The sequence below is a fragment of the Callithrix jacchus genome, chromosome 18 (genome assembly GCF_049354715.1).
Source record: "Callithrix jacchus isolate 240 chromosome 18, calJac240_pri, whole genome shotgun sequence".
Classification (NCBI taxonomy): Eukaryota; Metazoa; Chordata; class Mammalia; order Primates; family Cebidae; genus Callithrix; species Callithrix jacchus.
In genome coordinates this window covers 13,800,900-13,812,352 of record NC_133519.1, presented here as the reverse complement: position 1 = coordinate 13,812,352, position 11,453 = coordinate 13,800,900, and the positions used below count along the sequence as shown (strand labels likewise).

The 11,453-nt window shown below is 45.6% G+C and overlaps 1 protein-coding gene across 3 annotated transcripts; it reads left to right on the top strand.

The window, feature by feature from the left end:
* Positions 1 to 3,685: 3,685 nt before the first annotated feature.
* S100A12 (S100 calcium binding protein A12) lies at positions 3,686 to 5,199 on the top strand. 3 transcript variants are annotated; one of them, XM_035279898.3, is made up of 3 exons: positions 3,686 to 3,733; positions 4,296 to 4,453; positions 4,939 to 5,199. In XM_035279898.3, exons 2-3 carry the CDS (start codon positions 4,316 to 4,318, stop codon positions 5,077 to 5,079), a joined length of 279 nt encoding a protein of 92 aa, XP_035135789.1. In that variant the 5' UTR covers positions 3,686 to 3,733; positions 4,296 to 4,315; the 3' UTR covers positions 5,080 to 5,199. The 3 variants fall into 3 exon arrangements, with proteins under 3 accessions (XP_035135789.1, XP_035135791.1, XP_035135790.1); XM_035279900.3 differs by having other exon boundaries at positions 3,686 to 4,180; XM_035279899.3 differs by having other exon boundaries at positions 3,686 to 4,192.
* Positions 5,200 to 11,453: the final 6,254 nt, after the last annotated feature.

Here is an 11,453-nt window from a genome sequence, read left to right as displayed (position 1 = left end):
TACAGGCGTGAGCCACTGCGCCTGGCCCGTAGAATTCTTTCTGTAGGATTGAGGGAGTAATGGACTTCACTAACCTTCCCTAGGTATTGAAACTTCCCCCAAATCTAGATGGATCTAGAGTCAGTGAAGTCTGCCTTCGTACTTGCAGGGGCCCAAAGTTGGGCAGTCCGTCACACATTTTCTCTCAGTTCCCTCTCTTTTGAAAGTGAGACATAAAACCAAAAATAGACAACGTTTTCTTAAACCATTCCAACGTAGAGAACAAAACCTTATAAAAACAGGAACGTCAATTCTGTGATCATCGTTCTAATTAAGTAAATAGAAGGCCTTATATATGTGTTACAAGAATTTCCACCATAACGTCCTCTATGACTTAAGTTCCATGACAGTTTGCATTTGGTGGTAAAGGATTTTCTCCATGGCCTGAATTAAGACCATTAGAGAGCTCCAGGCACCGGGAGCAGTAACCATCTGATGACTGTTCTTGTGCATCCCATGTCCAGGGACAGGGGGCGACATGCCTTGTCTGTGTTAGAGGGTGGGCCGGATGTGTTTGGCACTGCATGGGATCTGGTGCTCCTCTTTTAGATCCACATCCTCACCCAGGGCCCACTTTTACTAAGTGTTCTGCCCTAGCCTGGTTCACGGGGGTCGTCCCACTGACTTTATCAAGTGGAATTGGGATATATTTGTGATATATTTGCCTAACAACATGGTAAAGGGTTTTCCTCCTTCTTTCCCTGCAAGGCACATCCTGCTGCTTTGCACTTCCAAGTATGCCTAGTCACCTTTTAAAATGCAGAAGTTTTCAGAAAAATGAGGATTGCTGCCCTTTCTGCATGTATTCTCTTGACTACCTGGATTGCAAGAGACTTTGATATATTCATATGTTCAAAAGATAGTGACTCTCCTGCTGCTTCATTATTGAACATGCTGTAATGAAGTCTTTTGCAAATAAAATGAGATCTGCCCACATCCAAGATGAAAAAAGATTTCCCTCCTCACACCCCTTTTGGTACATTCCAGATGTTTTGATATGTTGTATCTCTATTTTTGTTTGTTTCAAAGATTTTTTTTTACTTCTGCCTTAATTTTGTTGTTTATCCAAAAAGTCAGGAGCAAGTTGTTTAGTTTCCATTTATTGTGTGGTTTTGAGATTTCCTCTTGGTATTGATTTCTGTTTTTATTCCACTGTGGTCCAAGATTTTTGGTATGAGTTTGATTTTTTTGAATTTATTGAGATTTGCCTTATGACTGGGCCTGTGGTTGATCTTAGAGTATGTTCCGTGTACAGATGAAAATAATACATATTCTGTGGTCGTTGGGTGCATTGTTCTACAGATGTCTATTAGGTTTAATTGGTCAAGTGTCAAATTTAAGTCCATCTGTCTACTGATGTCAGTGGGGTGTTGTCCCCTGCTATTATTGTATGGCTGTCAAAATCTTTTCTTAGATCCAGAAGTACTTGTTTTATAAATCTGGGTGCACCACTGTTGGGTGTGTATTCACTGAGGATACATTTTCCTGTTAAATTGAACCCTTAAACACTATGTAATGCCCTTATTTACCCTTTTTTACTTTCTTGGCTTAAAGTCTATTGGATCTGATTCAAGAATAGCCACCTCTGTTCCTTTTTGTTTTCCATTTGTTTGCTAGCTCTTTCTCCATCCCTTTACCTTGAACCTACAGGGTCACTACATGTGAGACAGGTGTCTTGAAGACAGTAGAAAGATGGCTCTTGTTTTTACATCCAATTTGCCACTGTGTGTGTTTTAAGCACAGTGTTTAGGCCATTTGCATCGGAAGTTAATATTTGTATGTGAGGCTGTGTCCCTGCTTCTTTAATTTCTTCAGCAACCTCTTTCCTGGATGGCTGGGACCCTGGGCTAGTCCCTTCTCCAGGTAGATGTAAAAAAATAAAATAAATCTGCAGACCCCAAACTTACTAAGCCAGAGGGAAAAGTCAAGCTGGGAACTGGGATGTGCAAACCTGCCCCCAGTTTGCTTTCTAAATAAGATAGCTGCAAACATAAAAAGCCACATGCCACCCTCACAATTTGCCCACAAGGAAATTCCTTGTGAGTCTCAAGACCCTTACCCTGAAACAGTTCTGCTGAATTTCACCCTGGCAGTGTCTGATAGCTTGTCCTTACAGGTGTGGAACAGAGGACAGAACATACACTCATCCTGCTGCTTACCCGAGATAAATCCATATCTGCTCACTTCCTCTGCCCTATTTTTGTTTTCTTAAGTAAAAATGCAGACTCACTGAGCCAGACGAAGGCATAAGTGACTATTTTTTCTACTCCCCTCCTACATGAAAATTGTGTATTCAGTGAAAGATTGATCAAAGACTCAAAAGGATGCAATCACCTGTCTCTTATCTACTGACACATTTAAAAAATATTTCTTCCTCTTTCCCCAATATCCACCCTTTCTCCTTCAAATATTGAAGCCCTCAAAAATCATCTTTGGAGAAGGACGTATACCTACCTCATGGGCACGCATCCTTGGCTTTGCCCAAATGAACCTCCTAAAATGATTGAGACTCGCCTTGGTCATTTTCGTTGATGTACACAGGCCTGATCATCCTGCTGTGATGGTGTCCTCCTGGGCCTAGTGAAACTAATACTGTCAGTGGCTCAACAATGTTGATCTGGAGACAAACTTTGGCCTCCAGATCCAGGGAGGTCATTGGGCACGTGAAATGAACTAGCTTTGCTAAGGGGGAGATCTGGGTTGTGGGGTGGATGGCAGTACAGGCTTTGGCTTGGCCTTGGCTGCCCAGCAATCTTACTAACCTCGGGGCATAAACCAAAGGCAGAGCGCTTTTGGATGTCCCCCAGCTTTGGTGTGACATGGGGAATGTACAGATGAGACTTCATCCATCCTGGGCAGATTTCTGAGTCTTGAAGGACCACGTCTCCCTGAATCCTGGGCAGCGGTTGCCCCTTGCTGCCTCTCTGTGAGTAATAAAGTGGCTTTGCTAAAACTTGCTTGAGTGTTCTATCTTACCCAACTCACGAACTTGGTAAGTAACCTAGGTGCAGTGAACTTGCTTCACACACAGTGATTATCCTACTCCAGCTTTCTAGGTCTTTGTAACAGCCAAGTTAGAAAATGCGATGGGAAAGCGAAGGGAAGGCAGAGCAGTGTTGCTCTCTCCCTTTTTGAAAACCTTGGAATCTTTTTTGAAAATGTATCCTCTACTCCAGTGATACGCTTTGCATCCCAGGATGACTTAGGAGGAGGTCTCCCTTTCTGTCTTCTCAGCTGCGTAAAGATCTTTAAATTGATATTCCATTTGCCAAAACTGAGGAGCCCCATCTGTTAAGACAAGACACCCAGGAAGTAAAATTTGTTCTCCTAGTCTTTTATTAGGGAGCAGGGAAGTAGAGCTAAACCTGAAGGCTGGGCCCTGGCTCAGAGCTAAAAAATGTGCAGGGCACCCATGTTTGGGTGGGTGGGGTGGGGGGATTTTGTTTTGGGTTGAGCAGGAGGGTAAGATTTGGGCTGGGTACAGTCTGAGCTGCTTTTGTGGCAGCCAAAGCCACAGGTTTGAAGCTTCTCTTGAGCAACAGAGTACTTTACATAAATTGCAAGATGAATCAGAGTAATTTCTTCACCCGAGGGTGAAGATGAAGCCTGGACTGACTATAAAAGCTTCCTTTGGTCAGTACCCCTCACTACCACCAGCTTCTTGCTGTAGCTCTACATTCCTGTGCAGTGAGGGGTAAGTGCCCTTTTCTTGGATGGGTTCTTAGGTGTCCACAGGGTAGTGACTGCAGGTGGCCATTTGGAAATCCCAAGGTGTTGGAAGCCACAGCCCTCTACTTGCGTGAGCACCTCTGCGGTGACATTGCATTTTGGACCCAAGTAAGCCAGCTGTTGTTGTGCTAGGTACACTCAGCCCCATGACTTAAGAATGGCTAAGCATGGGTGTCATAGTGCCATCACCTGAGGGAAGCAAACAGCCTGGCCAATCACAGAACCCTTCCCAAGGGAGCTTGAGTAAGCAATACCCTCCACGTTATGCTCCCTGGTGGATGAGGTGGTATGCAACATGGCCAACTGAGGCTGATTCTTTCAGACGTTAGACAGTATTATATGTTTTCTCTTCCTCATCCTATCTACACATGAGAAGTTCACCATGGATCAAGCAGAGCAGAGAGACCACAAAGTAGATATGGAGGTTATTATTCTTTCTTTAGGCCCTTGATTCAGAAAGAGAGGGGAGAGTGGATCTTGAGGGGTGGGGGAGAAACTGCTGCTAGACCTCCCTTGTTTCCTTGAAGGTTAACGTGAGGCTGGGAAGATGACTAAACTTGAGGAGCACCTGGAGGGAATCGTCAATATCTTCCACCAATACTCAGTTCGGACGGGGAATTTTGACACCCTCTCTAAGGGTGAGCTGAAGCAGCTGATGGCAAAGGAGCTTGTAAACCTCATCAAGGTAGGTGATGCCCCTCTCAATTTAAACTCTCCCACCCCCGTGCACTGAGGGGAGTGGCAAGGCCTGGGGGAGGATGGTGAGACAAGGACTAGGGTGGGGTTGGCCCAGGTTTGAGTGCCCAAGGGTGCTCTCCCTGCTGCTGTGGGAGTGGGTCTTTCCCTCTCTCAATAACTCACTTAAGGCTCTATTCAGTTTTCCCTCTCTCTGGGTTTGTTTCCTCCCATGTAAAATGGAGAGAGGCAGGGCATGGGAGGGGCTGAATGAGTGAGCTGAAGAGTCCCTTCCAGGTCAAGCCTTGCTAAATCCAGGGTAATTCCTGACCATGGTGTCTTCTGTTTTGTTACATTGGATTCTCCAACACAGTGTTGGCTAACGAGTTAATGTGCCTGGGTCTCCCTAACCTGAGCTCTGAGGGGTACGAGGCCTATGAAAGGGTCTTGTGTAGAGGTTCCGAGCTCAAGGTCTCTGTTATCCTTTCCTCCTAGAATGCCAAAGATAAAGCTACTGTTGACAAAACATTCCAAGATCTGGATGCTAATCAAGATAATCAGGTCAACTTCCAGGAATTCATATCCCTGTTGGCCGTTGTGCTGAAGGCTTCCCATGAAAATATCCACAAAGAGTAGGAAGCTCTCTGAAGACCTTTTACCCAGCAGTGTCCCCAACGAGGGTCTTTCCTTTCCCTCACCAAAACCCAGCCTTGCCTGAGGGGAGTGAGAGTTAATAAATATACTCATGAAAAGTTCTGACTGGTGTCTGTGCCCTTTTTTTCTTTCCATGCCTGTGGTTCCCAAACTTGACCACACCTTACCCCTGCTCTTCCGGCAGCCTAATTTAGACCCCTTAGAACTCTTGCTCCATTTGTTCATTTGATCAACAATTATTTCATGTTTGAATGCCCACTATTATTAATTCATGTATTCATTCATTCAACTAATGTTCACTGAGCATCAGAGACTGAAGACCCAAACTTCTTGTCCTCTTAGAGCTTGCATATTATTGGGGAGGGGATAGAAAATAAGTGAATAAACAAGCAAATAAAAATATTCATGGCTTGTGCCTGTAGCTCCAATACTCAGGAGGCTGGGGCAAGAGGACTGCTGGAGTCCAAGAGTTTGAGGCGATCGTGTGCTGCGATTGCACTTGTGAATAGCGACTGCATTTCAGCATGGGATATAGCAAGATCCTTCTGTCCTTAAACATATATATATATGTGATATGATCAGATTATATGATAGAATAGTAGTTAATGATAAGTCATATGAAGAAAAATAAAGTAGAGAAGTAGAGTTGGGGTGGAAGGGGAAGGAAGGTGATGTTGGTTTAGATGGGATGGTCAGGGTATAGATTTGAGCAGAAATAGGAAATAAATGAGGATGAGTGATTTGCAGATATCTAGGGGCCAAGAGTTCCTGGCAGTGAGTAGCCAAGGCTCTTGGTGGGCACATGCCTGACCTGCTCAAAGAGTAGCACAGAAGCCAGTGTGCCTGGAGTAAAGTGACTGAAACGGGGAGTGGTGGGGAATATGGGCCTATATGTATCAGGAAGCAGATAACAGCAGCTTCCCAAGAAGCTTGTAGACCATGGGGAGGACCTTGGACTTTATTCTAAATGTGCTAAGGAGCCATTGGGGGGCTTTGAGCAGGGGAGCGAGATGATTCCATTTATGCTTTGAAGGATGACTTTGGCTGCTTTTGTGGAGAACAGTTTAGGGCTCAGGCAAGCGTGGAGGCTAAGAGATCAGCTAAGGAGAAATTCCCCAGGGCAACATTATCCAAGAGAAATATAGTGTGTGTAACCTACACTTTACTAGTAACCATATTTAAAAAAGTAAAAATAAAGGGAAAATAAAATTTAATAACATATTTTGTTAGCCTAATAGAACCAAAATATGATCACTTCAGCTATATAAAATTATTGTTGAGATAGTTGACATTCTTTTATTTCATGGTAAGCCTTTGAAATCCATGTACTACAGTTCTAGTACACCTCATACATATGGCCATGATTCAGATGCTCAGATGCTCATGGCAACCATATTGGAACCTGAAGCCCTGTATCGTTTCGGAGATGGAGTGGGGCTGGACTAGGGCAGTGGTAATGGTGATGACAAGGGGTGGTCAGATCATGGATACATTTTGAAGGTGGAAACGGAAAAATCAAGGATTACTCCAAAGGTTTTCCCCTAAGACACTCAGGTGAATGCTAGGGATACAGAGGTGAAAGAACAAGTCCTCACCTTAGATGCTCATCTCTGGTGGGGGAAGACCCACATCATGTCGTATATGTGTTGGCAGAAGTAAGCACAGGATGTTGTGGGAGAATAGAGAGCGACCCAGCTTTGGGGGTGGGCTGGGGCCAGTTAGGCTACCTGAAAGAGTGGACACATGGTCATAAAACTTGGGGCAGAACTTTGAAAGGAGGGAAATGATGTAGAATTTGCATGTCTGTGGGCATGGGATAGTAAAGAACGCTCTCTTTGGTTTTCTTAAAGAAGGAAAGGGCGGGAAATGAGTTGGGAAGAACAAGGAGCAAGGCACCAGGGAGAGGAGTATTATGCCCTGTGCAACAGTCAGGGAAGACTTCCCCGACCAGACTCTCCACGCCGGTCCAGGCCAGGTTCTGTGGCCAACACTCCCCTGGGATCATGCTGCTCTCCTTTGGTGCTCTTCTTTTCTTTTGTGATTCTGGATCTGTGGCCATGACTATTTGTTTACCACCCATCTTCTCTGGTGGACTTGGTTGTTAAATAGCGGATGCCGAATCACCGTGCGTCACTAGCGTGAGCGCAGTGCCTGGCAAGAGGTGGGTGTTTGCTATAGATTGAATGTTTGTGTCCCCTCTGAGATTCATGTTGAAACTTCATCACCAATGCAAGTATTATGAGGTTGGGGTTTAGGAGGCAATTAGGCCATGAGGATTCCACCCTTTTGAATGGGTTGGTGCCTTATGAAAGGGCTTGGGGGGGCAAGTTTGACCCTTCTAAACCTTCCACCATATGAGGACACAGCGTTCCTCCCCTCCAGAGGAAGCAGCAACAAGGCACCATCTGGGAAGCAGTGAGCAGCCCTCATGAGGCACCTGAACCTGCCAGTGCTTTGATCTTGGACTTCCCAGCCCCCAGAACTGTGGGAAATAAATGTTTATTGTTTATAAATTATCCATTCTGTGGTATTTTGTGATAGTGGCATGACCACACTAAGACAATGTTTGATAAACATTTCTCAAATGAATAAATGTGTGGAGAGTAATAAGACTGTAGGCTTGGCTCTCTGTAACTGGCCCAGGGAAAATAAGAAGCAGCATGGCCTCAGGGACAGGTGTACAGGCCCTGGTAAGAAATGAAATTCAATCTGATTAGTGGAAGTCACTGGGAATCTTCCTGTCCTCAAACTCCTGACTCCTCCAACCAACCACTAAGTCAGATCTGGCACTGATGGGAGCATGAAATCAGAAGTCAGCCCCAGGCCCTGATCAGTGAGACTGTCAAGATACCCACAGAAGCAGCGGCAGGGGCACAGCCTTGGGCTCTGGTAGACCCTCCCATGGCTGCTCCCTCTGGATCTTCTTCAGTAGTGGGGGCAGGCCAGGCAGCAGAATTCAATAAATAATTTTAGAAAGATCAGATACCCTGTGGGAGGTCAGGCAGGACAGATGTGAGGAAAAGTGGGAAGGGCTTTTGTCTTATTTACCACAAAGCCATGCAGAGACAGTGTATGGGAAGCTGGGATTCAGGACAAGTGAGAAATGATGAGTCCTGGTCACACAGGCCTGGGGTGGAGGTTTGCTGACCACCACCTGCCACCGGAGGAAAGAACTGCATCTGCATCCGTGAGATGCGGGTCTGAGTTGAGAAAAGCTAAGGCAGGAAGGAACTGTGGAAAGTGCATAAGAAAGTAGGAGCCTATGGATGGTGTTGAAGGGAGAGGCTGAAGATGGGAGTGAAGTAGGGTTGGCAGACGAGGAAGGAGTGTGGGACTCAGGGAAGGGAGTCCTGGAGCGGCCCAAGCCTGAAAGGCCTCCATCACCAAATGCGGATGAGAATGTGGGAGCATTTGGGGGAAGCCCTTCCTCACTGCTTGACCTTGGGCAAATCACTTTGCCTTTCTGGGTCTTTGTTTTCTTTATTTTTGAAGAATTCAAAGGAATTTAAAAAATTTATTTAAGAAAGTTTTAGACTAGGAGAATACTCAGGTGTCACCCTGTTGTAGTGCTCTGGGATACTTCAGTTGGATGGAGGGGAACTTTGTGTAGGGTCTAGAAGGAGAACATCACTTAGTGAGGGGGGAGGAAGGAGGCCGTTCCTCGGTGCTGAAGAGTAACAGTCGAGAATTTGAGGCCAGAAGTTATGCTTCTGTGTTCAAATCCTAGCATTGGCACTTACTAATTGTGAGACCTTGAACAAGTTACTTAGAATCTTTAAACCTCAATTTCCCCATCAGTAAAATGGAGATAAACATATCACCCTTCTCCCGAAGTTAGTGAGAGGATTAGATCATCTCGTAGCACATGGAAAGCACTTGGTACAGCATCCGATGCAGAGTGAGCACTCGACAAACATTAGTACAACAGTCAGATAATAATTTAGACAGGAGATAACAGCTGTAGTTGATCCAGCCTCTGCCACAGCACAATAGGAATAGATTATTTTAAACCAAAGCAAAGATTGAGGTTTATATTTAGGGGTGGCTTGGTGACTTAAAATTGACCAGTGTAAGATAAGGAACCAAGGGACGTTATGCAATGTGACATTGGTCATGTCGGGGTCACTACCCTGTGGGGGTCTGTCCTGCAGACCCTGGCTCAGTGATGGATGAACAAATACACTCATGAAATTCCAGGGCACCAGTGCGCTAGAGGGTCATAAGCTGCTCACAGAGAAAGCAATGGCAGCTATGCAACACCTACTAGTTGTCCTTCCTTGCTTTTATTCAGTATAGATTTAATAACAAATGCTTGAATAAACACACTCATGGATAACTAACAGGGGTAAGAGAGTAGTTCTACAAATGATTAAAGCTCAGGTACTGACGCCTAGAGCAAACACCATTAAGGGGTAATCTCCCTGGTTGACCTCCCTGAGAGGCCCATCAGCTCGAAGGTTAATGGGTAAACAAACTAGTTAGTATAGAGACAAAAGAATGTGGGGTAAACAGACTTAACTGGGGAAGCTTTGGTTGTCCCGAATATTTACCCTGTGACATAATGCTCTAAGGTAAGAGCCAGCCACCTTCAGCCTGTTCCATTATTACAAGTTATGAAAACCTTTTGGCCTCCCAAAAGGTTTAAAACTATCCCCTAAAATTTTCCCTGATATTTCCCTAATATATCTGCCTTACTATTTCTGCCACCACCCTGAGTGAATCCCAACATAGAAATATATTTCTATAAAGGCCTTTGAACTAGACGAAGCTGTTCTGCAAACTGGGCCACTCCCTTGATGCACTCACCTTGGTTTGGGACCACTTCTGATAAACACAGCAGTATTAGAATCTGTTAAAAAAAACCCAGCAACTAACTGATGAGAAAAAAAGCCCAGCATATTCACTGTTGTGGATACATTTACCAGCTTCAAAGTAGCCCCCTGAACCACAAATTGAACTTAAATCATGGCTAGGAAGATTTTAAGGGCTGCTAACCTTGGTCAAAATCCATCAGTCAGTGGCACCTAAGGGCAATGACTAGGGCCCTTGACTTGGACTCAAATGAGCTTGGTTAGACTCCCAGCTCAACTGCTTGGCTCTGTGAGTTTGGACGAGTGGCTTCCCTTCTCTGAACCTCAGTTTCTTCATCCATTAAAGAGTGCTGTTTGCACAAGTGATCTCCACTCCCTTCATGAAGACAAAGAGACTAGACCCTGTGACTATGGCTGGTGTCATTGAACAAGTGAATGAACACAAGCGCTGTTAGATCACAGAGCTGAGATTGGCGCTGCTGTTTCTGGAGGCCTGTCTCAGTTACCCTCTGTCCACACCCAGAAGCCCTGTCCTCCAGCCACGCCAGAGCAGTCTCCAGCTTATCCATGGCGTTCAAGCTTCATGAGTTTTGCTCCTGCAGTCCTCTTGTTCTCTTTGTCTGAAATGCCTTTTCTTCCCTTCATTCACAGACTTTTGTGTGTGTGTCTGCTCTGTCACAGGCACTAGGCTATCTGGGCCCTTCTCTGGCTCTAGAACACCTGGTTATACACTATGGCCTGACTCAACTGTCACATCCTCCAGGGAGCTCACCTGTTCATATCTTCCCACGTGTTTCCACAGAGAGTAGAGCTTAGGTCCCTTCCGATTTGGGGCTGACCTCCTTCTTCTGCTCTCAGGCTCCTGCTGGAATGATGAGTCTGACAGAGCCATCTGGGCAAAGGCATTACTGGGCGATAAAGGACACCAGTGCTATTCTTTAGCTGTTATACGTGCAACACTTTGCCCTCAGGAGGACATTTTGGGCAGGCTTCCGGTGCACCACCAGCCAAGCCATGCCAGCCTGTGCATCAGGCCCTTGGAGCTCAGGAGAAGGATCTGGGCTCAACAAAATGGCTATCAGAAGCCCCTGATGTGAGAACGATGAGGTTCCGTCATTTTAACTTGGCCAGGAAAGGAAGCCTTTCGAGTTAAGACAAAGCAAACTAAAAATCTGGAGGGCAAGAGCCCCCACTTCCTGTGTTTCTCTGATTTCTCTCATTGCCTAACATAGCACTGGGCACATGGAAGTGCAACTCTTGCCCTTTCAAAACTCAGCTTGGGCATTAGAACAAGCAAGCTTTCCCTCTCCCTCCTTCCCCTACCCCTGCCCCACCCTGAGCCAAGAAGACAAGCAAAAAGTGCCTCCTCTCTACTCTCAGGGCTTCTCTTGCTTCTCATCTGCCTCTGCTTGTCTTTTGCCCACAATGTTGCATTGTACAGAAAAGATCTGTTTGGCACTTGTGCCCCCACTGGACTGAGGGCTTCATGAGGGCAGGAAATCTGGCACAATATTCCACCTAAAACCAGGCTCAGCAGCCTCCTAA

Coding starts and splice junctions, on each gene's coding strand:
- S100A12 (XM_035279898.3), top strand. CDS start 4,316: ATGACTAAACTTGAGGAGCACCTGGAGGGAATCGTCAATATCTTCCAC. Junction 4,454..4,938: donor AGCTTGTAAACCTCATCAAG/GTAGGTGATGCC, acceptor CTTTCCTCCTAG/AATGCCAAAGATAAAGCTAC.